At 44.3% G+C, this 25,097-nt stretch overlaps 1 protein-coding gene across 6 annotated transcripts in view; it reads right to left on the reverse strand.

The window, feature by feature from the left end:
• Nucleotides 1-25,097, reverse strand: part of FGGY (FGGY carbohydrate kinase domain containing) — a 331,539-nt gene that overhangs the window by 228,015 nt on the left and 78,427 nt on the right. For 4 of the 6 annotated variants that reach the window (XM_065673210.1, XM_065673212.1, XM_065673211.1 and 1 more), the window contains one exon: nucleotides 14,630-14,694. In XM_065673210.1, coding sequence (XP_065529282.1) covers nucleotides 14,630-14,683 — 54 coding nt within the window. In that variant the 5' untranslated portion in view covers nucleotides 14,684-14,694. Of the gene's footprint in view, nucleotides 1-14,629; nucleotides 14,695-25,097 lie in introns of those variants that run through there. The other 2 variants (XM_065673214.1, XM_065673220.1) reach the window with 2 other exon arrangements.

Here is a 25,097-nt window from a genome sequence, read left to right on the forward strand (position 1 = left end):
TTTTCTGATGAAAGCAGAGTTTAACTCTTGTCTTAGCCCTGCAGAAATCATCTCAGCATATGTATCACCAACAGAAACCCCTTCTAATTACAGGGTGATTAGAAACAGTGGTCATATAGTCCCACTACAGCCCTTATCTCAGTGACATTTTCATCCTCAGTCAAGATTTGATCCAAGGTAAGAAATGGAATTTTTCCCAATGGACGTTCTTTATCACCTGGGCACATGAAACAGAAAAGCTGCAGTGTGAATTTGTCCAGAACTTAATGTGCTTAACAAATAGCATGTTGTTTAATGACTTTAATTAGAACACCTACATGTTTTGTTCCTGTTCCTTATGCAGCTCTTACATGTGACAGGAGACTAATTTTCCAACAGAGGAGGGAGAAGGAGAGGGAACAGCTTAAGGACTTTTAAGCGTGTGTTGTTTCTGAGAGGCAAAAATAATACCAGCAATATGGGGCTCTGTACCAGCTATGTCTCAGTGACTTCTTTTAAACTTGTTTAGCCCATAATTGAAGGCTAATTTTCCTTATTGCCAATTCTGTCAGCTCACACTGACATCAGAAAACCCAACAGTGTTCTTCCTGGCTTGTGTTTCATCACCCATAAAGAATTCTGAAAACTCCATTCCCCTCTGTGTGCATGAGTATAACCCTTCAAATTATGGCTTTGGTTCTATTTGTGCAATACCCTGTACGCAGCTAAATCTCTATGGCGGTTACGTACCCCACCAGTCACTCCATGCACTGGTGTGCCCTGATTGCTGCTCCAGCCATAAAGCTGCAGCTCTGCCACTGAAGTTCTCTAGGCTGTAGCTGCACTGTGATTGAGGTTGGATGTGCAGGGATCCCCAGCACATCTCCCAGTGTCAGCTCTCATGTCACTGCATGCGCCTCTGGGATTTCAGTGGATGTAAGCTCTGCCTGCCTGAAGTGAGCATCTTTTGCTCAGGGAAAGGTGCATTACACACCTGCGCTGCCATCCAACTTCTATGGGTACAGATAGATCTCTTCCAACCACCTTTTATGTGCTTCCTGCCTGACCAGGGGCAGAAATAAGGAGCCATACAGCTAAAACGTCAAGTCTCTAAATATCTACTAAAGAAAGACCAGTGTAGAATCATAGAATCATCAACTAGATCGGAAAAGACCTTTAAGATCATCAAATCCAATCACTACCCGAGGACTGCCAAGACCACCACTAAACCAGGTCACCCCAAACAATGCATTATAAATGGCCAAAAAGGGCTCAGTCTGACATAAAAATCCAACAGTTTGTTACAGGACTGAGAGGAAACTTCACAGACAGAAGGATGCTGTGTTGTCTTTCCAAGAGAGTCACTTCTTACATTGAAAAATCTATTAAAAACCAATAAAACTTCTGTTTTCCTTTGGTCACGCTTTTTCTGTGCCTGATCCTGCCCCGGTTCAGATTCCCATGGTGTCATTAAAGAGACCACAAGTGACAAAGAAAGCAAAATACGTGCAAGTGTTACATATGAAAGTCTTGAGGATAAAAGCGCTTCGAAAAACCTCGTTTTTGAGCAATCTGACATTGCACGGGTTTTCGCTTGGATTTCAGACAGGGGCTAGCAACATTTACAGTAACAAACAGTTGAATTCTCACTCAAATCACAGGGTGATTCAGCACTGCAAGGAAAAGCAAGACTAAATGTTGTGAAGTTTTGACAAACCCAGCTGAGGAATGAGCAAGCAGGAGTCCAACTTGGAAGCAGATCCGGAGTCTGCATCTGAGGAGAACTTTGCCGATGATATTTTGGAGGGGGGTTGTCGCAGGGTAGTCTTACTGCAAAGTGAAATCCCATGTGCGTGCTGAATCCAGCGCCAGATAATTCCCTTCTGGGTATAAAACTGGTCGAAGAATTCCAGGAAGCTCTTCCTTACCAAGGAAGCTAATTCAGAGTCCCCAGATACATACCAAAAAGATAACTTTCCTTCCATGTTTCTCAATCTCAGGCACCTCTTTCTGGCTTCAGGGCGACTCTATCACTATTTTCAGAGTTCTCATCTTTCACTTGTATCCACAAGACATCTGGCCCTGAGGAACTCAGGCCCAGCCTCTGCTTGTCTCCGGCTTGGAATAACTTGTACTGCTTACGGATAGTGTTTCTTGAGAGCAACCCCTTAGATAACCTGCACACTCAGATAACCCCCCGCTCCCTTCCTGCATCTCTTGACAGATCTGTTGATTTGTCCAGCTTCTGGAGGAGACACTCTGAAACCAGGAACGGAGGGGTCAGATGAGGGGTATTGGAGATAAGGAAGATGGAGGGATCCAGGGGAGGGCAGGGAGGAAGTTACACAGGACCAGCGGCTGGAGCTGAATTGTACTGTACAGTACTGTGGGGCGAATGTGCAGCGTGGCCTGCACAAACCCCTGTGACCAACACAGCTGGCAGATCTCAGTGTGAATCTCTTCACTTTCTACACTTTACATGCAAAAAGAGCATAAACATTGTTTTTCCCTCTGATTAATTCTGATGCAAATAGAGGCAAGGTCCAGTTTTAAGAAGCTGTGCTCCCCCATCCAGGTTTACATTAAGTCTCTGCTTCACAGATACCAGACTGTGAACACATCAGGGCCGGGAAGAAATGCTTCATTCCAGATCCAGGCTGGAACAACAACCGAAAGCTGGCGGCTGGAGCAGCAGCTGGCATAACCTCAGATCTTCAGGAGAAGCCATCAAGGGACACTAAGGCTGATCTCTTCCTCTGCCTATTGCAACATATCTGCTTGGACTGGGATTCCAGGCCATTCCTTTACTGACAAACGTCAGCAGCAGCGTGTGCTTTTGAAGGCTATTACATCTGTGTCCTACTCACGCTCACTCCAGAGGTTCCTGTTTCATATCCTGTTCTGACCACTCTACATTTATCATGTGGATTAATTTCAAGTACACACAGGGTGGGGGAAAAAAGTCGGTATGCCTGAAGATTATAAAAGCTGAGAATTTGTCGGGGGTTATAATAAAGCTTGGTGTTAAACCCACACTCCCACTACACAAATACACATGGACACGAGGCACAATGAGTTCTATTTCAGATGACAGCTAAGGCACAAAAATAAGGGGTTTCCAACAACCTTCCAGTGTGCACCTTTGGAGATCTCCTAACTTTCAGAGTCCTCACAAACATCACAAACTGAATGCTACAGCCAGTAACTCTTACTCATCCCAATGGATGGCACTGATGCCAGTCCTTCAGAGGCAGTGGATCTCTGTGAAATGGGAACAGTGAGCCCTGACAGACACAAGGTCAATGAATTTGAAAGGAAATATTTCTTTCAAATAGTCAGAACATAGAATCATAGAATCACAGAACGGTTTGGGCTGGAAAGGACGTTAAGATCATCCAGTTCCAACCCCCTGCCATGGACAGGGACACCTCACACTAGACCATGTCACCCAAGGCTCTGTCCAAGCTGGCTTCGATCACTGCCAGAGATTTTACCACATTTACTACTTCTTTTATAGGGAAATTCCTGTTTCTTACCTGTGGGAAGGAAATATTTTAATTTCTAATAAACAGAGCTTTTTGCATCTGAAGGCCATACTGCTGCATGGACATTGTTGCGACAAGGCAGCTACCACAGCCCTTTCTGCCATCAGAGAGCTCCTGCAAACCATGCTGCCTATGCTCGCAGAGGTGGGATTTCAGGCTTCTGTGGGGTGTCCTCAACTCACACCCACAAAGACTCAACATGCAATTCTCCCAACATGATTTTTCCTACCATCTACTGCTGCGCTGGGCACTAATCCAGGGAAGTTAAAAACTCTCCCCCATGACACCCACTCAGCACAACAGTATCTGTTTCCCAGTCCTTCTGAGAAGTGTGCATGTTATTCTGTTCTAATATTGTCCCAAACACAACAGTGTGCCCCTATGTGAAACAGCAAAGGGGGATAGTGACAGGACAAAGGGGAATGGCTCTAAGCTGAGAGAGGGGAGATTTAAACTAGACATTAGGCAGTTCTTCCCTGTGAGGGTGCTGAGGCGCTGGCACAGGGTGCCCAGAGAAGCTGTGGCTGCCCCATCCCTGGCAGTGCTCAAGGCCAGGTTGGACACAGGGACTTGGAGCAAGCTGCTCCAGTGGAAGGGGTCCCTGCCCGTGGCAGGGGTTGGAGCTGGATGAGCTTTAAGCTCCCTTCCAGCCCAAGCCAGTCTGGAATTCTATGATTCTATGATAACTCAAACTAAGCATTCACCTACAAGCTAAAAAGATATCCCAGCTCAAACCCAACAGAGCATCACAGCCGCTGACTAGTGCTTGTGACCCTCTAGTAACAGCGACCATGCCAGGACTGCATGGTCTACATTCAGCAGGGCTACATTCAGCAATCACACTTGGAATATTTCATGCAACAAAACCCCAAGTGCAGGTTGTCTGGCTCTGGTTTTCGTGCTGTAGGTTACAGATGTTTTCATAAACTAATCTGACTTGCAATCAGTAAATATGCAAGTCTGAGACACTTGATGTGGGAACTGTATTTCCCTGGTAGAAATACATTCCCATACCATCTCCAAAGGAAGTGTAAGTCTTCAGTGAGTAATACAGTAGCCCTGCTCCTATAGCCTGCTCATATTGTCTCTGAGATTACCTCTATCCACTGAGCAAGAAGTGCAACACACAGTTACTGCTGATTTTCAGTAGGATCTGAGAACAGACCAAACTCTCTGCGCTACTTGGTTCATATTATAGCTTAATGTGCTACTGTGTGCTCCTACGAGCAATACCCAGACCTTCTATCAACTCTAAAGTTGCAAGAGGTAGAGTATATCCATTGTAAAGACTTGGCACTAGTTTCTATTTCAAGTTAATCTTCTCTGACAAACAGCATTGATTTAGCAGCTGGGCTTTAGGATTCACATGCGTTTCCTCTCCATCTCTCCAAGACGACATGAAGATCTTTTTTCTTCCAACTCCCAGTGTGAGATGTGCCTTAAAAAAAAATCTCCGGGATGGTTTAAATACCAACATAGGGATTCTCCCGAGGGAGAGAAAGAGGGGGGTGTACACCACATGAAAAGAAAGGATTCCTCCTGCATCATCAGTTCTCCTTAGAAACTTAGAGGAGACTGCTTTGTGTACACAACAACACGGTCTCTGTTACAGACTTCTTTGAAGTCTGAAGGAAGGGATGTTGTGAAAGGGAACTCCTACAGTGTGCAGTGCATTTAGTCTGCCTTTAGGTCAACCCAGATGGAGGAGACAGGGCCCTCATGGCTTGCTTCAACTTCCTCTCTCCCCTTCCGGGAAGGGTTTCATCAGTGTCACAGAGTTGTTCAGGGGTGCTGCTTTCTTGAAGCACAAAACCCCTCTTACTTCACTGCAGGCACAGCAGATCCAAGTGGATCACAGAGGTTATTTGTACCAGTTTATAGCACTTCACAACTCAACAGGTTGAAGACTGAATATGCAAATAAATGCATCTGAGGAATGAAAAAATATGGTTTTCTCAGACACCAAAAATGCTCTGCTCTTCTTGATCCTCCTTGTTGTCTGTTTTTCTATCTCCTAGAAGAAATCTTGAATGGTGCTTAGATACATTTAATTGTTTCTAATGCACTATAAAGAACAGTGAAGAGTTTGCGTCTCCTTGAACATCACAGAATCACAGAACGGTTTGGGTTGGAAGGAACCTTAAAGCTCATCCAGTTCCAACCCCCTGCAGAATCAGATATAATTAACAGAAGTCTTCATTCTCCAAGGGAGGAAAGAAGAGACAGAATCACCACAAAATATCAGCCACAGATTAGAGAGAGGACGAAAGCAGGAGATTAAAATGTGGATTGTGGCTCTTGTTCAGATATGCATCTTTAGTGGAGTATATTTCAGCTAGTAGTTGTAGCGACAGGACAAGGGGTAATGGGTTAAAACTGAAACAGGGGAAGTTTAGATTGGATATAAGGAGGAAATTCTTTCCTGTTAGTGTGGTGAGACACTGGAATGGGTTGCCCAGGGAGGTTGTGAGTGCTCCATCCCTGACGGTGTTCAAGGCCAGGTTGGACAAAGCCTTGGGTGGGATGGTTTAGTGTGAGGTGTCCCTGTCCATGGCAGGGGGGTTGGAACTGGGTGATCTTGAGGTCCTTTCCAACCCTAACTATTCTATGATTCTAGTAAGTCATTTTTCCTCTGTCAACCAACCACTAGTCTCTGGTACTGGTGTTCCAGGTTACTGACTGGGTTGAAATACATGAAAAATGAAGGCAGCATGCAGATCCTGGATACCTGTAGTATTTGGGAGGCTGTTGACACAGCAGAGGCTCGGTGTACTCCTGCTGCAGCCATGTTTCCTGTTTCTATAAACATGCTCTGTTTGAAAAGGGCCTACTATGGGCACACATGTGCAGTTTATAGCTAGTTTCGTGCCAACATAAATCAAGCCCAAATGCCATCTCGGTGACATAATATAAGGCTTATGCCTAAGGGAGTCCACATACATAAGTAAGTGGGTTCCAAAGTAATTAATGTGGGGAGTCCACTTACATTTCAATCTCACAACCAGACAGGCTGCCCCGTGGTTCCCTTGGCTTTTCAGCGTCAGACTCCCCAAATTTCACTCTTCCATTTCCTTCACTTCCTCACCTTTCAGGGTCAGAACTTAACACCGCAAAGGGAAATGAAACAGAGAAAACCAAAACAAAACAAGCTGCGAAGCAGATTAAAGCCACATTTGACATTCAGAGCTACACGGTTCCTTTTTCAGTTGCAGGTATGAAGTTGTAATAGTTTTGTGGCCGCAACTCCCAGTATAAACATGCGGTTCTAAAAAAGGAAGGTTTTAAATGCATCCTCACTCAAAAAACATCACAGCTTTTTAAACATACTCTATTTAACGTTCAGGTCAGCTGAATTCTAAGTTGCTTTCTTACTTTTGCTTAGAAATGGTCTGCAAAGTAGACAGAAAGCCCCTTACACTTCCCGCAACCCTTGGTGCTCTAAAGGCACTGTCTCTGAGGGGAAGGCATTTGCAGACCAAGCCACAGAAGTATATGCTTCTGCTTGCTAGAGAGGGTGGATCTGTCTGCCCAATGTCTTCTCCTGCATGGGACCAAGAGTACTGCCATCAGCCTGTGGCTCTTGCAGAATTCCTGCTCTGACTGCACTGTTAAGCAACTCTGCTCAGAGAACTGAACTTGCTAAAGTCAGTGTCCAACTCCTTTCCCAGGAAAACCAGAAAACTAATTCCCACTGCCTCCTGCAGAGGCTGGATCAAATGTAAGTGAAGAGACATGCAGTTAGTCATGGGACAAAACGGCCCGTCCAGATTCAAGAGGAAAGATGTTTCATTGCTTAACCAACTTGTACACACTGCCTGAGTCAGGGGGCATGAGGCCATATAGCAGTTCATGGGCTCAACCTTAAACCAAGGATTCCCATGTTTTTTGCAGCATGGAAAGACTCACAGAATCACAGAATGGTTTGTGTTGGAAGGGACCTTCAAAGGTCGTGGACCCACCGTGCAATGAGCAGGGACATCTTCAACTAGATCCGGAGCTGATCTAGCTGGAACTGCTTCACACAGCCAACACAAAGGTTATTAGCTTGGTCCCACAGTTCCCCCTATAAGATGCTCACACCTCATGAGGAGCTTTGAGGGATCTCAGTGTATGTTTGCAGATCCTAGTCTATTCTTAAACTGCAGTGTTTCCAGATTCGTTTGTGCAGTACTAGTGCAGAACTGCTTCTACCAGGCAGACTGATTCAGCCTTCATGCTTGCTAAAGAAGAGAGGATAGTGATCATACAGACATTTCCAATGAGAGCTCTTCTGGTGCATTTTAAATGTTCAACCTGGCTTTCAGAAGACATTTCAGCCTTGCTTCTGATTTAGTCTGATGAATGTGTAGTAAGTTCCAGGGCTGCCTCTCTTCTTAATGCACCTATTCCCAGGAGTTTCCACAGAGGTCATAATGATCGATACATAATGAAGGAATACAAGAAGCCTATAAGACAGGTCAGACTTCATGGACCTGATGAGAAAGGCCCAGAAAAATACCATAAAAAGCTACTAACAGAGCATAAGAAAGCACGGCAATGACTAACCTTTCCTGGTGAGTAAGTGCTTACAGCTAAACCTTTACTATCCTACTAACCTGGCAGAAGTGAAAGACCCTCACTTCCAAGGGGATTATTGCATTTCTTCTTTCTCATTTAGGACCTAGAAAATAAACCTTCAGAAAATGATGCCATGGTTTTGACAAGCCTGATACACGTTGCTGAACATCAGTGGCTTTTTCTACACAGACTAAACAGACATCCAGCGCTGCCATGATCGTGAAGATCTGAGGGAGGAAGCAGATTTTGCTTCTTTACACTTGAAATTCTTCTTCTGTGCTTGCCTTGTGCCTGAAGAGATGTAAACAGAGGGGGAAAAACGTGGCTAAAGGAATTATTCAACACAACTTATGAGTGCCTGTGGACACTCCTGCAGAGACAGAGAAAACATGCAGAGAAGTAGATTTCTTATAAGATTCTCCTTTATTTTAGAGGAGAAAATTATTTGTACGATTTTAATGTTATGTTAAGATAAATGGACAGGTAGAATAACTGAACAAAGCCATTAAACAGGACTAAACTTCCCAGTTATACGATTTAACTTCATTTGTGGACATACAGGACCCTGTTGCTCATGTGAGAAGACAATTCAGTCTTCAGAAGGACCAAAATGAATGTTCACAGTTTTAAAGGGTGCGTCTCAAAGGTGAAAGAGAAGCAGCTTTTCATCAAGTTGTCCCAAATTTAGAACCAAACTCTTCTTCTGCTACAAGGCAAATGGATTCTTCCAAGCTGGGGATGGAAGAGTCCTGAAAGCAAATGCAATGCAGCGATCAGCCACATTTAACAGTAATAAATGAGATGAGAGTGGAGGAGTTACAACCAATGTGCAAGTAGGACAGAAACACATGCATAGACTTGAGGCTTGCCTAAAGTTTTTGAGGTTTTAGGAAAAGAAATGTCTTCTATCACATCCTGTCTCTTGCTTTCACGAGCATTTTGCAATGTCCAAATTCTTACCAGCAAATTCTTACCAGCTAAAAAGAGAACACCACTCTACTTTGCACATGATGGCATGATGCCCTATGCTGGTGAGATGATATCCTATGCTACATTAGGGATCTCTCTGCTCCTTCTTGTATCTGTGGTTGTAACCACTAACAAAACTTTAACAAAAGAGTAAAAGGAAGTTTGCATTAGGCAGCTATGGGCAACTCTGACCACAGGAAGTTTCTTTCTTCTCCCTAGAAGCCAAAGCCTGAAGTCATTCCTGTGCTTTATACAACTCTTAATTATTTTCAATCCTTGCTGTAGTCACTAGAAGTGTCCTCATAAACAGGATAAATGCACCTTTTTGAGGGGTTTTCTGAATTCTTCCTGGTGATATCTTGTGGCAATTAATTTGTTCAAAGATCCAGGTATCTTCAAGGATGCTTTAATCAACAGCAGATTCTGGCCTCACCACAAAGCTCCTGAAATTCATACGTCTTTAGTCCAGATGAGCCACTCCAAAAATGCAGACAGGTACCCACAGGAGGGGCAAAAATGCAAGAGTTCCCCATGTTCCCCCAACCAGATGGTAAATATGTGGCCCAGCTCCCTGCCTACCGCAGATCTGGGAAGAGGAGGTCTGAATCTAGCCAGATACTCTTCCTTACCCTGCTCCAGGGAGCTGCACCCATCAGCCACCAATCCAAGGAGACATGCTATGGAAGTCCATCTTCTGCTGTCCCTGGGAACCAGCTTGTGGCTGCAGAGAAGTCCTTCAGCAAAGAGTGAGGAATATGAAGGAATTGGGAATATACCCTGCAGCTTCTGCTACTCCCAAATGATGTACTCTTAGGGAGAAGGGACAGGCAGCCTGAATTAGTGGCGTTAAAGTTGTGGGAAGAGGTAGAACAAGTCTTGAAGGCTATGTGGGAAGACGGGAAAGAAAAGCAGAGAACTGCTGATATAGATCCTTAGGTCAGTATAATCAGCAAAGGATCATGCAATAAGCCAGGAATGAAATCATGGCTTGAGCAATGATTCTGTGCCACCAATGAAATCCTGTGGGGAACAGTCATTGAAAGGGTAGGCTCAGCCTGGGCTTTTCATACTTCGGAGCACAGGCAGTCTGAGGGGAAATGATTTATGAGGACAGAACTAAATGCTTATTGCTAGGTTAAACAACAAGTAATGGCAGACATAACAGTCTACAAATACCCATAGGAGTAAATGTCAAGGAGTGTGAGGAATTGTTTCAAACAGCAGGATATATTTCCTAAGGCTGAGGTGCAGTGGCCTGTGATACACTTGTCCAAACAGCTGAAGTCCTGGTGGTGGGGACTAGCCTGGGCAAAGCAGGAGCAGAAGAAAGGCAAGGAACAAATCTGTGGTGCTGGACAAGCGAGAGAGATTATTCAAGTCCATCCCACTTCAGATGAGCTCCACGTGTCCATCACAGCAGAAGCTATCTGCAATATTCAGCAAAGTATATTAGTTGGAGACAGCATTCTGGAGACATACTGCAACTGCTTTTCCCTTTAGGATTTTTGTGAGAGCAGCAATTACAAACCTTATTTAATCAAGACAGTTTCAGGTTGATTGTATAAATGAAGAAGTCACACAGCTGCTATTGCAAAGGAATAAGCACACAACATTACTCAGAGCTAGAAAGACTCTCCACCACAGCAGTTTCACTACAATTAACATCAAATTTATCCTGCACAGAGGATGCGTGTTAAAATTGCACCCTATCTCATGCCCACTTAAGCCCCTGAAATAGCTCTTAAATGGACTTGACCTTCATTATGTGTTAAGCACCTGCATGAGGGGTGAGATCCAGCCCAAGGCCATGTTACAGTAAAGGTTTCAGTAGAAGGCCTGGGGGACGTGCCTGATGCTCCTTCACATGGGAAAAAAGGAGCTGCTGGGAACACACTGAGCAGGAGGAATGCAGGGGAAAGGGAAGGAATGCAAAGTAAAAGGCAAACAAAACAAAAAGGACCTTTCAGTTTTGCTTCACAGCATGGCATTGCAACTGCGGTACGATCAGGAACATGAAGCTACAATGACCAAGGTAGAAAGGCAGGATGGGATCGCCTCTGCCTCCCTCAGATTGCAAAATTATCGTGTATTTAAAGGAGATAAATACAGGTAAAGGGGGAAAGGGTTCCTATGTAGTCCTGAATAGTGTTAAGGAGGAGGGGAAAGGACTAAAGCAAAGCAACAACCACAGGAAACAAATGTAACCCTAAGATACCTCCTATCTCCCTCTTTTCTGGCAGATGGCCTGTTCCCAGTTCCTGTGGATTGGTTTGTGCACTAAAGAGGATAAAGTAAACAGTTTCCTTACTTCTTCCTGCCCAGATTGAGACATGGGATCACTAATGTGGAGTGCTGCTTAACCCAGGCAGGAGCCTAATTCTCACCTAGCCCTGACTCCTGAGAAATAATCCCAGTGCTGGTTTCCAGGGACAAGAAAGGAGAGACTAACAGCTCCTTGGCCTCTGCATGGAGGAAGAAGGTAAATTCCCTACAAATACCCCCAAAATTATACCAGACTTGGTATTTTTCAGAATGCAAAAGTGAGAGGTAGGGAAACAAAGAGGAGCCATGTATGACTCCTATGGTGAGAAGGGGACCAAAAGAAACCCAGCAGAGCAGGGGAGGAGTTCTGGCTGAGCATCGTTAGGTGGCTCATTTGACGCCTATGTGGTTTGAACACATGCACAGAACAAACGACATTGCTAAAGCGTCATACAGAGAAGAGATTTCAGAACTACCTAAAACCAAACTGCAGTTTGTCTCCCATCCCAAGGCTAGGAAAGAGCTGACCATCCTAGAGGAAAATCCACTCAATATCATAGCAACATTACAAGGCATTTTGGAGATTTAGGAATTGATTAAGGAGAAATTCAGGCACAAAAAACCCACCACAGCTGAGGATCTCTTTTTGCCAAAGGTTTACAAGTGGCAGGAAAAAAAGCATTGAGAAAGAAAGGTCTTGTAATTAAATCCTTAACCTGAGATTCAGGTTCTTCTTCTCACCTTAGGTTAATGCCTAAACACAGTCACAACAAGAGATGCCTTCTATATTTGTAAACATGATGTTGCTTAAAGGTACACGATATAATATACAATTTCATAACCCATGGCATGCTGTCAGGAGGGTACGGTGGCAATAGCTGAGTGACTATGCAGTACTGTCATTCCTGTGGTAAATCACAGAATCCCAGACTGGTTTGGGTTGGAAGGGACCTTAAAGCTCATCCAGTTCCAACCCCTGCCACGGGCAGGGACCCCTTCCACTGGAGCAGCTTGCTCCAAGCCCCTGTGTCCAACCTGGCCTTGAGCACTGCCAGGGATGGGGCAGCCACAGCTTCTCTGGGCACCCTGTGCCAGCGCCTCAGCACCCTCACAGGGAAGGACTTCAGCCTAAGGTCTAACCTAAGTCTCCCCTGTTTAACTTTGAAGCCATTACCCCTTGTCCTACCACTACATAAATGTATCCAGCAAAATTCAGGTATTGTCATGGCACACAAAATTGTGCCAGGGAGAGGCCTGGAGTCTACTGTGTCTGTTGTGTGTTGAGAAAGGAAAGTGCTTTCCACCTTCCAGACTTGTCTGGGGCTTTTTCTCCTCAAGCTAAAGCTGTCACCTGGACAGAGCCATACAGACTGTAAACTCCCAAAGAAGCATTTTCTCTCATATAACAGCATCCAAAGAGTGAGAAACCTTCTGCTCTTTACTTTTGTTTCATTAGTTTTGTGGTGTGAGACAACACATCCCACTGAAAACCGAAGTAGGACGCAAAAAGAAGCAAACAATCCTTCCTGTGAATCTCTGCTTTTGTCTGGAATCCTTTTCTGGATGTTTATGGGATCCCATAAAGTTGCTGAAACATGCCTGCTGTATTTCTAATTGTCATTTGAAATGCCAAACCCCAGAAGTCTTGCTTATATTGTACACGAACACAGTGTCTGCTTATGTTCAAACCCTCAGGCACTTGAAATAACTCTACTGTACACAGAGAACGCTGTTCATTTCAGTTTTACAGTTTTTGCCTGTGTAGAAGGAGCTCTCATGTCTTGAGAACATAAATGTATGTTCATAACCAAGGAGCAAGATCACAGCTGCAATCTACCTGAGCCTTGGATCGTATTTCAGCAGTGGCATGAACTGAGAAAAGCAGCTTATTTCTCTGTTTAATTTACAAGAGCTACAACTGGAATGGCACATATTAGACTTACTGACGTAACGCACAGGTGAGTGCATGGTACAGGTCCACCTCTGTGCCTGATCCATAGGGAATTCCAGCCTGTTTCAGCCAGACTTAAGAGCCATTACCACTGTAGCCCTGGAGGAACTTGGTCCGAACCCTGGTGTGTTAGTAAAGGCGGCAGCTGCCATAACAGACTTCTGTGCAGGCTACAAACTTGGGGCATAAAATGAGGCCTTTTTATTGATTTCATACCAAGCCTCCATTGTTCTGTCTTAAAGAATAAACCATTACAGAGAATTTATAAGCAAATTTGCTTTTTTTTTTTCCTTTCAAGGATTAAACAGGAGCAGATCGTAATTTCCTTTAAATGCATCTATTATTCATCAGCATTGAGCAAGTTTTATTACGGGCTTAAACCCAACAGCATATATATCTTCATACTCAGTTCCAATCTGGTCCTTACATGTGCTCTGAAACTCGCATTTTAGGTTTTGATGTGATTGACCATGAAAGTCAAAGGGTAATACGCCTTGAGTAAAGGCACAGACAAGTGTCTGGCCAATGTTCATGTTTCACACTAGTTTGCTGTCAATAATCTTACATGCAATTTTGCCACTTCCTTTACGTAGGAATCTCTGCAAGTAGGTTAGTACAGTGTGGATTGCAGAAAGCTGACACATAGTATTTATGACCAGAGAAGAAGTAAATGAATTTCAGTGTTTGATTCAACACTAGAGAAAGGCTTTTGCCAGTATTTATTCACCCACAGCAATAAGAGAAGGCACAGTCCCTTCTCTAGTCCAGCCATATTACCAGACAAGGAAAATCCTGCTGAGTTAGGACCACAGAGAGGGGGTCAAAGAAAGAGATGCTTCACCTCTCAGTGGGGATCTCATGCAGCCTGTAATAGCTGTCATTATTTGTAACATGCACAGTAGAGGAATAGGTGGAGAAACGAAGCCATGCACATGAGGTTAACACCTTTCTTTTTAAGCAACCACCACTTTTTGCAATGACATGTACAAGGGTCACTTGCGGTTTTCCTTCCCTTGAAATCTGGGTTTCCTGAGAGGAAGGAGAGCTCAAATACAGGAACAAGCGGCTGCGCACCATTTCCAGCAGTATAGTACATCTTCCTCATTGACACAGGTTTAGGAACCACATCTGAATCTCTAAACTTCCTGATGTTCTCCCTTTGAAAGGAGATGGGTGGAGAAGAGGTGGGTCAGTCCTTTTAAAGGTCTTGCAAACAGCAAAACTGCTTCCATTGCCTTAAATCTACCATAAAAAGTAGGTTGCAATACAAATGGGAAATAAAAGGAAACGTTTCAACTAATAAAATGCACTGGACTGGCACCAAGCTTGTGCAAAAAGATGCTTATAATAAACAGCAATCACTTACAGTATCATTGTGAGATGATGAGAGGCTTCCGAGATTGAAGCGTACCTGGTTCATCTGGTTGAGACCTGGAAAACACAGTGTCACGTATCAGCAAACACCAGCAATCAAAGCGTGTTTTGAGGGCTGTTAAACAGGAAGAAATGTTCAAAGCCAGACTGCTGGGCCACTCTGTGACCTAATCCTGGCCACAGAGAAGCAAATCTGCTGTTCACTAGATCACCACTGATAAAAGAGAAAAACTTCAATTCACCAGATAAGTACATCAGTTTGTCTGGATTGCATTGCAAACAGTTTTTAAGCCTCTAAAAGGGTTAATGGAACTCTAGAGCTAATAAATTATAGAATCCTAGAATGGTTTGGGCTGGAAGGGACCTTAAAGCTCATCCAGTTCCAAACCCCTGCCACAGGCAGGGAGCCCTTCCACTAGAACAGCTTGCTCCAAGCCCTTGTGTCCAACCTGGCCTTGAGCACTGCCAGGGATGGGGCAGACACAGCTTCTCTGGGCACCCTGTGCCAGCGCCTCAGCACCCTCACAGGCAAGAGATTTTTCCTAATGTCTCGTCTAAATCTCCCGTCTTTCAGCTTAAATCCATTATGAAATACTTTTTGCAGCTGTGTAGGTGCTAGGAAGATGAATATAGGTTGACTTTTACCAACTTAACCTATGCAGAGTGAGTCATAATTTGTACCTTGCGTCATTCAGTAAATGGGTCTTTTAGAAAGCCAACCCACCGTGAATGGGCTGCTAGCTCTCAAAAAGCAAGAACCCTGCTCTCCTGCCCACAGGCTGCCTAGCTGTAGGATCAGAAAAGCTATTCTCTCGAGGTTCCAATGGGATAGCAATAATAGGCTCCAACAAAACAACTACATGTTCGTGGGTTTGCTGCATCTCTTAAAGGTCAAAAGGTTTTGACTGAAACGACTTTTTATTTCATGAACAACTAATTCTTAATCATAAACGTGTGTTAATCTCATTGCTACTTCTGCTGTGCCTTGTAACATTGTTTCTTTAGTCAATTATGTCTCACATCGACTTTTTAATTACTACCTTCATCAGGAAAACCTTGAAAGTTTAGATAGATAATATTTGCTTTTGTGCATTTCAACACAAGCTTCAGGGTGAAGGAGACTTTCTATTTTGTAGTCAACCAGGGGGAAGAAAAGCAAGCAGAGAGGAGGTCTACAGGCTCCCAGGGATCTCAGCACTGGGGAGAAAGAATAAGCATCTTTTGTTGAACAGGAAAATAACGACAAACAAAGTCAACAATCCCCTTTTGTTGTGAGCAAGAAAGGCAGGGCTCTAATAGTCTTTAAAGGAGATAGAAAATTTCCATCCCAATGGAACCACGGAGTAGGTAGACACATAACAACATTCTGGCGTTCAGTGATTTAATTTAGTACTGTGCCAAACAGTGATTAGTTGATGAAGGGTGTTCATAAATAGGATAGAAACAAGGGAAGTGTGGCTCCAGGATAGCACTGGGCTCCAGTGCGCTTTGGTGTGCAGCTTTCTACTTTAATAACAGGCTCAAATGAGAAAAAGGGATTTATTTCCCTAAGGAAACTCAGGGCAACTGTAAACACAGGCTGACTGGTCCATGTTGCTAAAACTTCAGCACTCAGAGTCCGATACAAGAACAGGGTTTAGGCACTAACTGAAGTGCAGAAGTGTATCCATTTCTTCAGCATTTTCCATCTCACTAACTCAGCCCCCTGCTCAGAGTACTGGTACATGTGAATTCCACTACTAGACACTGGCTTCTCCCAGCTCACTGTGCAGGCAAAGCAGTATCCTAATTAAGGCTCCTGAATCTCAGCCTCAGAGCTGGGGGCCTGTGTCCTTTATGGATCTTTGCTGTAGTGCATTAAAATCCCCTGTTGGGCCCCATGTGACACATTGTCCTTAACACCATAGATATGTGATTAATGATGTGCAGAATAGCAGCATAAATCCTTTTTAACTTATTCGTGGTCTCTCCTAAGCCTGGCCAACCCAGGCAGCAAGCACATGGTGTGCAGAAAAGGCAGCAGCAATACACAAGCCCCATACATAGAGATAGGTCATGTAATCATAGAATCCCAGCCTGGTTTGTGTTGGAAGGGACCTTAAAGCTCATCCAATTCCAACCCCTGCCACGGGCAGGGACCCCTTCCACTGAAGCAGCTTGCTTCAAGCCCCTGTGTCCAACCTGGCCTTGAGCACTGCCAGGGATGGGGCAGCCACAGCTTCTCTGGGCACCCTGTGCCAGCGCCTCAGCGCCCTCACAGGGAAGAGCTTCTGCCTAAGATCTAACCTACATCCACCATCAGTCAGTTTAAAGCCACTCTACCTTGTCCTATCCCTCTATGCGCTATCCAGACCTGCTTGATTTCAGTGAATAGCTCCTGGTTTTGCAGAAGACAAAGAAGCTCATTCTCTGGTTTTATCAAATGAAAAATTACCCCCTGAACTCTAAGAAGTAACCTTTGAAGGAAACAGAATTTTCACTTCAGTTTCTGCTAAATGAACTGCTTCAACCCATCCTGGGATCTTTAGTATCAGTATCTGAAGTTTCATGTAAGACTCACAAACTGTAAGTAAAATTACACTGATATATGTGCAGTAGAGGACATGACAGTTCTTCTTTTCTTCCTTGTCTATCATCACTTGTTCCTACAATCCAAGCAAAGGCCATCATCATTCTAACTTGAAGTCCTCTTACTTTAAAACGCATTTTGGACCAGACCTGCTTTTAGGTGCATTAGTATAAATCTCCTGCCTTTACATGGACCTTCTCCAGCCATATTCTGGTATAAGCAAGACCAGAATCTTATTTTGGTGATAATTTGCAGAGTCAACATTGGTGCAGGCCACAGATTTTGGTGAAATCTCATCTATTGATGGGGAAAAGAATTTACACTTCTGAATTATTATAATAGTACCATCACTTTACTTTTAATGATAACTTGTAGACGATGTTTCAAGCATCTTGCTTGAAATTTTAAACCCATCCATCAATGTATTCATCACCAAGCATGTTCTGTGTGCTAAGTCAGCTGCAGCTTTCATTACAAGAGAATAATACAAAGAAGTCTAAGAACAAATTCTTGGAGTCTCTGTTTAACACTTCAGATGAATGGTTGTGTAAAGCTCTTATCAGAATCCTCTGTCACGGGCAACCTCCCTGATGCCAGAGGGAGCTTTGCTCATCAGTGGGAGAAGCAAGCGATTTGCAACTTAAGAAAAATATCAGCCTATATATACACAGACTTTGCATGTGATTTGTGTTCCAGGTGGTGGTAAGATGTAAATCCTAGAGGCTTTCTTCACAGTGATTGAATGCCAAGAAGTGGAGCAGTTTACTGGAACAGCAGCAGCTTCTAATGTCTTTGCAGTGACAGCTTTAACTAGAAAGTCACAGTATTTTATATTCTGTGAAGCTGAGTTAGACCATTTTGGCAAAGAGTCTGTCTGCCTACCAAGGGTGGGGTAGGTATTTACTATCTATATAATGACTTCCTACTGCAAGTGGGTCAGGTAACTCAAATAACTAGCCAAAACCGCCTTTGGTTGAGCCTGGTGGAAGTCTAGCCTGTAAGTAAATATGTCCCTGCGCTACGGAGTGCACATCCTCCACCATGTGATGTCTCAGCCATTTCCTGGTACTGCCACTCCAACAAATACTTCACTTTATCTCTCTCTGATTGTAACATCGGCAGTTTCACCCCTGAAATTGTTGCTGTTGCTGCACTTTCTGGTGTCAATGGCCTGCTGTGAACTGAAAAAATACCTGCTGAAAAAGACTTGAATAACACGAGAGCCGCTTCCTTCTCCGCCTGTGTTGTAGCACACCAGGCAACCGTCCAGTTTGTCAGTTGTGCTTGTCCAGCTCCAAGCCAAATGTTTCAGAATCCAGCCTGCACAAATAATCAGGTCTTAAACAGAAAGTGCAGCAGAAGATCAGCTTGCTGCATGTGACTGGGGTAATGCTTGGCTTTCCCTCAACCAGGGCCTGGATGCCTTACGTTCAAACACGTGGATTGTGTTTGTGCACCACAAAGATGACCAGAGGGATGGAGCACCTCTCCTATGGAGGGAGCTGGGCTTGTTCAAGCTGGAGAAGGCTCACAGGATACCCAGCCGTGGCCTTTCAGTACTTAAAAGTGGCCTATAAGAAAGACTTACAGGGGAGAGACATTTCAGCAGGGCCTGTTGCAACAGGGTGAGGGGTGATGGTTTTAAACTAAAAAAATGAAGATTCAGGCTGGACATCTGGAAGAAATTTGTTACAATGAGGGTGGTAAAACACTGGCACAGGTTGCCCAGAGAGGTGATGGATGCACCATCCCTGGCGACAGTCAAGGCCAGGCTGGATGTGGTCCTGGGCAGCCTGATCTAGGAAGATGTCCCTACCCATTGCAGGGGTTGGATTAGATGTTCTTTAAAGGTCCCTTACAACCCATTCTATGATTCTATGATTTGGAGTGGGGTAAAAAGTATTAAGTGCATGTGGTGGGGTGGGAAATCCAGAATTCAGCAGGACTGCAGAGGTGCTGCCTTGAACAGTGGTGAAGAAGTAACTCATTTCTAGTTGAAATGTTAAAAGAAAGGTACAAACTTGAAAGGTAAGAAATAACCACCAGATCCTACACAGTTCCTTCAGGCACTAGGGATAGAGGAGGGTACCCTGTAAGGTGGCAAATCTCACTTCTGCACAAAGCAGCCTCCCCATCATGTTGCACAGCTGGAAGAGGATGCAGCAGTTATTGAAAAGATCCTGCAAGTATTCAGAATACAGCTGTTAGCTAAAAACCACGAGGTATGGGTTTGCTCACCATAAGCATTTTGGGCAGTGTTGTTCTTATCGCACCAGTTCACCAAATTGTCTGGCTCTGAAAGCGAGCACAAATGTTGACAGTGGGTACAACTCTTGCTAAGAAAGTCACAATTACTCTGGCAGACTACGGCTGAACCACAAAAAGAGAGGTCCTGAGGAGCGAGGTCCTACAGATAGAAGTCAGCATGACCAAGAGGTGTCACCATGTTTCATAACTCAGCCCTTTACTGGAAACCAAGTCAGCAAAACCAAAGACTCCAGTGGGCTCTGGGGTAGGCTGATGTCTTCCGGGGAAGAGCTTCCTGAATCCTGGCAGTGCAGAGAAGCTCTTTAGAAACAAAATGCCTAAAAATGAGCAAGTTAAGTTGTAGATGAACTATGTTACTGTGTAAAGCATTTGCTAGTGAATCTTTCAAAGCAAGCACACTCCTGTAAAGAGTGTAAAGAGCAAATGAATGTCAATATTATTCCTAAATGTATTTGGAAATTAATAGTGCAGCAGTGTGTCACTTAAAAGCACTTGGGTTTGATCTTCACAAGGTTATCCCAGTTGCTTCACCCCATAAAATTAACCACAAACACAATAGTGAGTGAGTCAGAAGACAAAGCTAACTCTAAAAGAAGGGATAAATGCCACAGCAAGCAGGAGGCATGGAGTGAAGTTAAGGGTGCAGCCGTGTGTAGTAACAGTGAAGGAACAGGGACTGGGATAAAGAAAGAGTCCTCATTTATTTCAAGCTCCTCCACCTCCCACCAGGACAAACGACCCTTGCACGGTCTGGAACATCTGATCTGATGGACAGAAGTCTCAGCTGGGAAGATGTGAGATGCAAGATGCCAGCTGGGAGCAGGATGGTGGCCACAGGCCCCAGCACTTCTGCACAGGGGCTTGGAAAAGAGTTTCCAAGGGGTTTACACAAAAAGTCCTTTCAAAAGTGCTCCATAAAATACCCCTGAAGAAAGACCGCTAGAAGGAGACCCGGTTTAGCTCTGTTCTGTTTAGCTCAGGTGTTTTTTCACACACAGAAACACATGTACAGACTTAGGGCACCATACAATGCCTCACTAAAGGCATCAAGCAGTGGTTATAACTTCATCCAAGATCAACAAGGTCTTTTTCCACAAGCAATCCTTTGTGTTTGGGAAGCCTTTGCCCTGAATTTTACTGTCTCCCAATCAACTAACAGGTGCTGTGCAGTCAAATACAAGCTATTTAAGGGCAACCTGCATGACAACTTCACCGGCTGGCAAGCAATCTTAAATAGTAGTTAGGTACTGGAATGGGTAAGTTTTATTGAGACAGAAACACTCCCAACAGGAAAAGAAAGGCGGGGGGGGGGGGGGGGGGAAGAGGGAAAATGATACCTTTCTTGGTTTCCATTTAGTCTTCTCTCTCGCACGTTGGCATAATAACCCTCAAAGAAGAGAATGAGGCTCCAAAACCAGACACCGTGGTAATGTGACATTAGACAGTGGCTGCTCTTAAAACTTTCCAGTTTTGTTTTGGTCAACAACATAATGTGCTGATTGTGTATGTGATATTCTCTCCACTTTCCCAGGGCACAGACAGCATATACTGCTAATGCTGAAAGCATGTTATTTCCAGCAATTTGACTTAATATTTTATTCCCCAGAGAAGGCATTTTGAGCTCTCTCAGCTAGATGCCAGATGTGTCCTTTTGCATTGTAAAACCACACTAGAATTTTATAAGCCAGGCAACTGCTCATTTGTGTGCCATTCCCATACCAGGTTTTTAAAAGGATTGGTGCATCATATGGCATAAAATGTGATGTTTCTCCTGCAGAAGTCCCTGCTAAGAGCATTGTATATATGCTGGTTCTACCCCCAGAAGGGTAGAACCATACCACGGTTTCTTTGGGCTAGTATCACCCAGAAAAGGCTCTGGATTCTTCTAAGTTCATGTGAGCCAGAAATGACTGCTGCTGTGCTCCACTACTGTAGGTCTTAAGAAAGGCATCACCTAAACTCAGAGGATATGGGAAGGTGTCAGTGCCTTGAAGTCCATTCAGACGAGGAAACAGAATACCAAAGACAAAAAATGCCTCCAAGTCTGGTGTATTGAATTGCAAAGAGCAATGCAGTGCTTTTACTTGATCTGTACAAGAGTAAGCAGTAGGAGCCATCAGAACCTCACCAGAGTCCCTCCACTTGCAGAGGCAGAAGGCACGGAGTGACCCATGGTCTAAAAGCTGTTCAAAGGTGCATACAAGTAGCATTGCTGGAAAGAAGTGCTCATGATCTGCTGGATGTATAAGGTAATACTTACTTGCTGAAATGCTATACTATTACTCAGGAGTGAAATACATCCCTAAGTGCTAAGTTTCCAGGCAATGATGGAATTATATTATGCAGGCGATTGTGACATTACTGTAAGTGCCATTGTTTCTGCTACTGTAATGTTTCAGTCTGCATAAAAACAAAACTCTTACCTCTTCTCTGTCCTCTTCTTCCCCTATGCCAATACACAAGTACTGGCACTGTGTCTCTTTCATATTTAATCATAACTATTGATATTTACAGGGCATGTGAATACATGGGCAGGAGAGACAAGAAAGATGTTCATAGGCACTGCTGGCTGTGAAACAAGAAAGGCTGTGTCACAGGGAGCATGACAGGACAAGGCTTCAAGCTGAAAGGGAGTAGATTTAGTTTAGATATTAGGAAGTAAATCTTCCCTGTGAGGGTGCTGAGGCGCTGGCACAGGGTGCCCAGAGAAGCTGTGGCTGCCCCATCCCTGGCAGTGCTCAAGGCCAGGTTGGACACAGGGGCTTGGAGCAAGCTGCTCCAGTGGAAGGGGTCCCTGCCCGTGGCAGGGGTTGGAACTGGATGAGATTTAAGATCAATTCCAACCCAAACGATTTCATGATTCCATGATACAGATCTCTGCATGTGAACTGTTTCTGCTTGCACCAATAAAATGCAACTCTTGTGCACAACCAGCTAATGGCTCGAACTGGATATGCACAGGAGATGGCAGCTTCCATCAGGTAAACCTGGGCAGGGCTCTGAGACAGAGCAGAGGTCAGCAGGTGCACAGACTCGCTCTTTGAAGGCTCTTACTCAGTATCAGTTGTGCAACAGGTTATCAGCGTGGGTGCTTCCGTACACGGTCATGACCCGTAAGAGTGGAAAAACTTGTTTTGTAGTAGTGGAGGGATTTTCCCAAACTAAGTTAAATAATATATATTTAACTAAAGCCTGCAGTTGCTGGAGCTGCTCTGGGCTGACACGAGCAGAGCTGAGACCTTTCATCTTCTTTCATCTGCTACAATGTAGAAAATCAGTGTCTATTCATTTTTGTATTCATTCAACGTTTGCACCAGAAACTCAGGGCTGGTTTTCTGGATCCCTCAATTCTTCAGACAGAGAAATCTGACAATTTCTCAAACCACAGGAAACTTAAAAATAGCACATGTTCCAGCACAGCTACACATTGTTGTTCTTGAAATCTGGGTTAAAAACACTTACAGAGTCTCTAAACGCCAGAGTTCTGAAGCAAAATGTCTCTATTGCTGCATTCCCTTATGTAAACAATTAACCCTGTGAACAGAAGAGCTACTGAAGCCAGATCCAGATTTGCTATTGATTTTGTTGCTTGAGACTAATTCCTACATGGATTTCATAGAATCATAATCATAGAATAGTTAGGGTTGGAAAGGACCTCAAGATCATCCAGTTCCAACCCCCCTGCCATGGGCAGGGACACCTCACACTAACGGCTTCATCCAACCTGGCCTTGAACACTGCCAGGGATGGAGCACTCACAGCCTCCCTGGGCAACCCATTCCAGGGCCTCACCACCCTAACAGGAAAGAATTTCCTCCTTATATCCAATCTAAACTTCCCCTGTTTAAGTTTTAACCCGTTACCCCTTGTCCTGTCACTACAGTCCCTGACAAAGAGTCCCTCCCCAACATCCCTATAGGCCCCCTTCAGGTACTGGAAGGCTGCTATGAGGTCTCCATGCAGCCTTCTCTTCTCCAGGCTGAACAGCCAAGCGTCTTGGCGGTGTTTCACCTCTACTGCAATGAAACCCAGGGAAGAGGAGGAGGCATAAGAGTGGGAGACACAACTTGGGCCTCTGCACTCTATTCAGCTTTCATTTTCACTAAATATCCAGGGTTTTATTTCTAAGGCCAGGCTGGAGGGGGCTTGAAGCAACCTGGCCTTGTGGAAGGTGTCCCTGCCTGTGGCAGGGGGCTGGAACTGGATGAGCTTTAAGGTCCCTTCAATCCAAACCAGTTTGGGATTTTATGATTCTACAATTCAAGCTCTGTACCCTTCTAATTTGAAAAACAGGTTGAAAAGTTAATGGAGGAGAAATTCTGACTTATCTTTAGAAAATCATGGGAAATATTCCCTATGCCCTGCAAGCTTTACTGTCTAGGAAGAAGGTGCTAGTGAGAGTTCTGCAGAAATCCACTGGAGTACTCTACAAAGAGGTTTTTACCTCTAGTATTCTGAAAGCAGAATACAGACCTCACCTGGCACAGGTCATCAGCCTCTACTAGATGCAGCATTTCTGTACTTATTTACCCTTCACCCTCATATTTAGGGGGGGCTCACAGTGCTGATTCCCTTGGAGAAGACCCTCATAGACTAATCTAAGTCTACTAACAGCTCCAGATCTGGACGCTGCTACAGAGTGCTCCTCCCTGCTAAATCTGCTCACCAAAGTGTTTTATTAGCACACACAGCAACTGCAGGTGCCTCCTTCCTCCTTACCTGAGCACACTTGGATTTAAGGATCTTCCTGGCTAGCAACATTAGACCCATGTTCCAGCAGCTAGGGTTTGGGACAGTCTAATAAAACAATGAAAGTAGAGCAATAGATGTGTCACCTTAATCCGGTTTACGGATCTACAATTACTTAATATGCATTTGCCTATTTCAAGCAGTCTGTCAATAGAATACACTTCTTCTCTTGCCATCTTTTTTATGTTTCAGCTGCAATATTTTGACAACTAAGGGGATAACTTCCACTGCAAAGATACTTAATAGTATTTTCAATACTTGTGAAGAGCCAACAGCATGCTCTTCATAACTCTTTTTACATACAGACTATTACCAGAAGCCTGTAAGTGTCCAGACAGAACCTACACAGAGTGAAGGGGTTATGATTTGCAGATGATGTTCCTTTTCCACTGTAGGTGGGTCACTATGTGCTTGGGAGCAAATCTGCTATCTTTTGGGAATGTTCCCAGTTAGCTCCACTCTAACCACAGTTGCTTTGCTTGGTTTTGCTTCTGGAACTGAAACTAGCTTGGCTCCAGCATTGAATAACTGAGCAGGAAATAGCAGGTTTCCCATATACAGGCTGGCCAGGGGTGGAGCAAAATCTTGAACTAAAAATACACCAAAGATTCATTTGGGGAGATTCAGATTAGTTCTGGTTTAATGAGGAGATACACAAACTCCCAGTGCTGGTGATGAAGTTATCCTCATTGAAAACACATTCATGTATTCAAATGTCACCACGCTTCAGAAAGGGAAGTGTTGAGACATAAAAGATTCATGCTCCCAAATGAGGATCTGGTCAAAACTGCGTTCTGCACTTTGTCAGTGCCCCTTAGCAGTCAGGGTGCCTCCCCCTGCCCCATCCCACCCACAAGTAAGAGGAAACTTTTAG

Source organism: Lathamus discolor, chromosome 3 (genome assembly GCF_037157495.1).
Source record: "Lathamus discolor isolate bLatDis1 chromosome 3, bLatDis1.hap1, whole genome shotgun sequence".
NCBI lineage: Eukaryota > Metazoa > Chordata > Aves > Psittaciformes > Psittacidae > Lathamus > Lathamus discolor.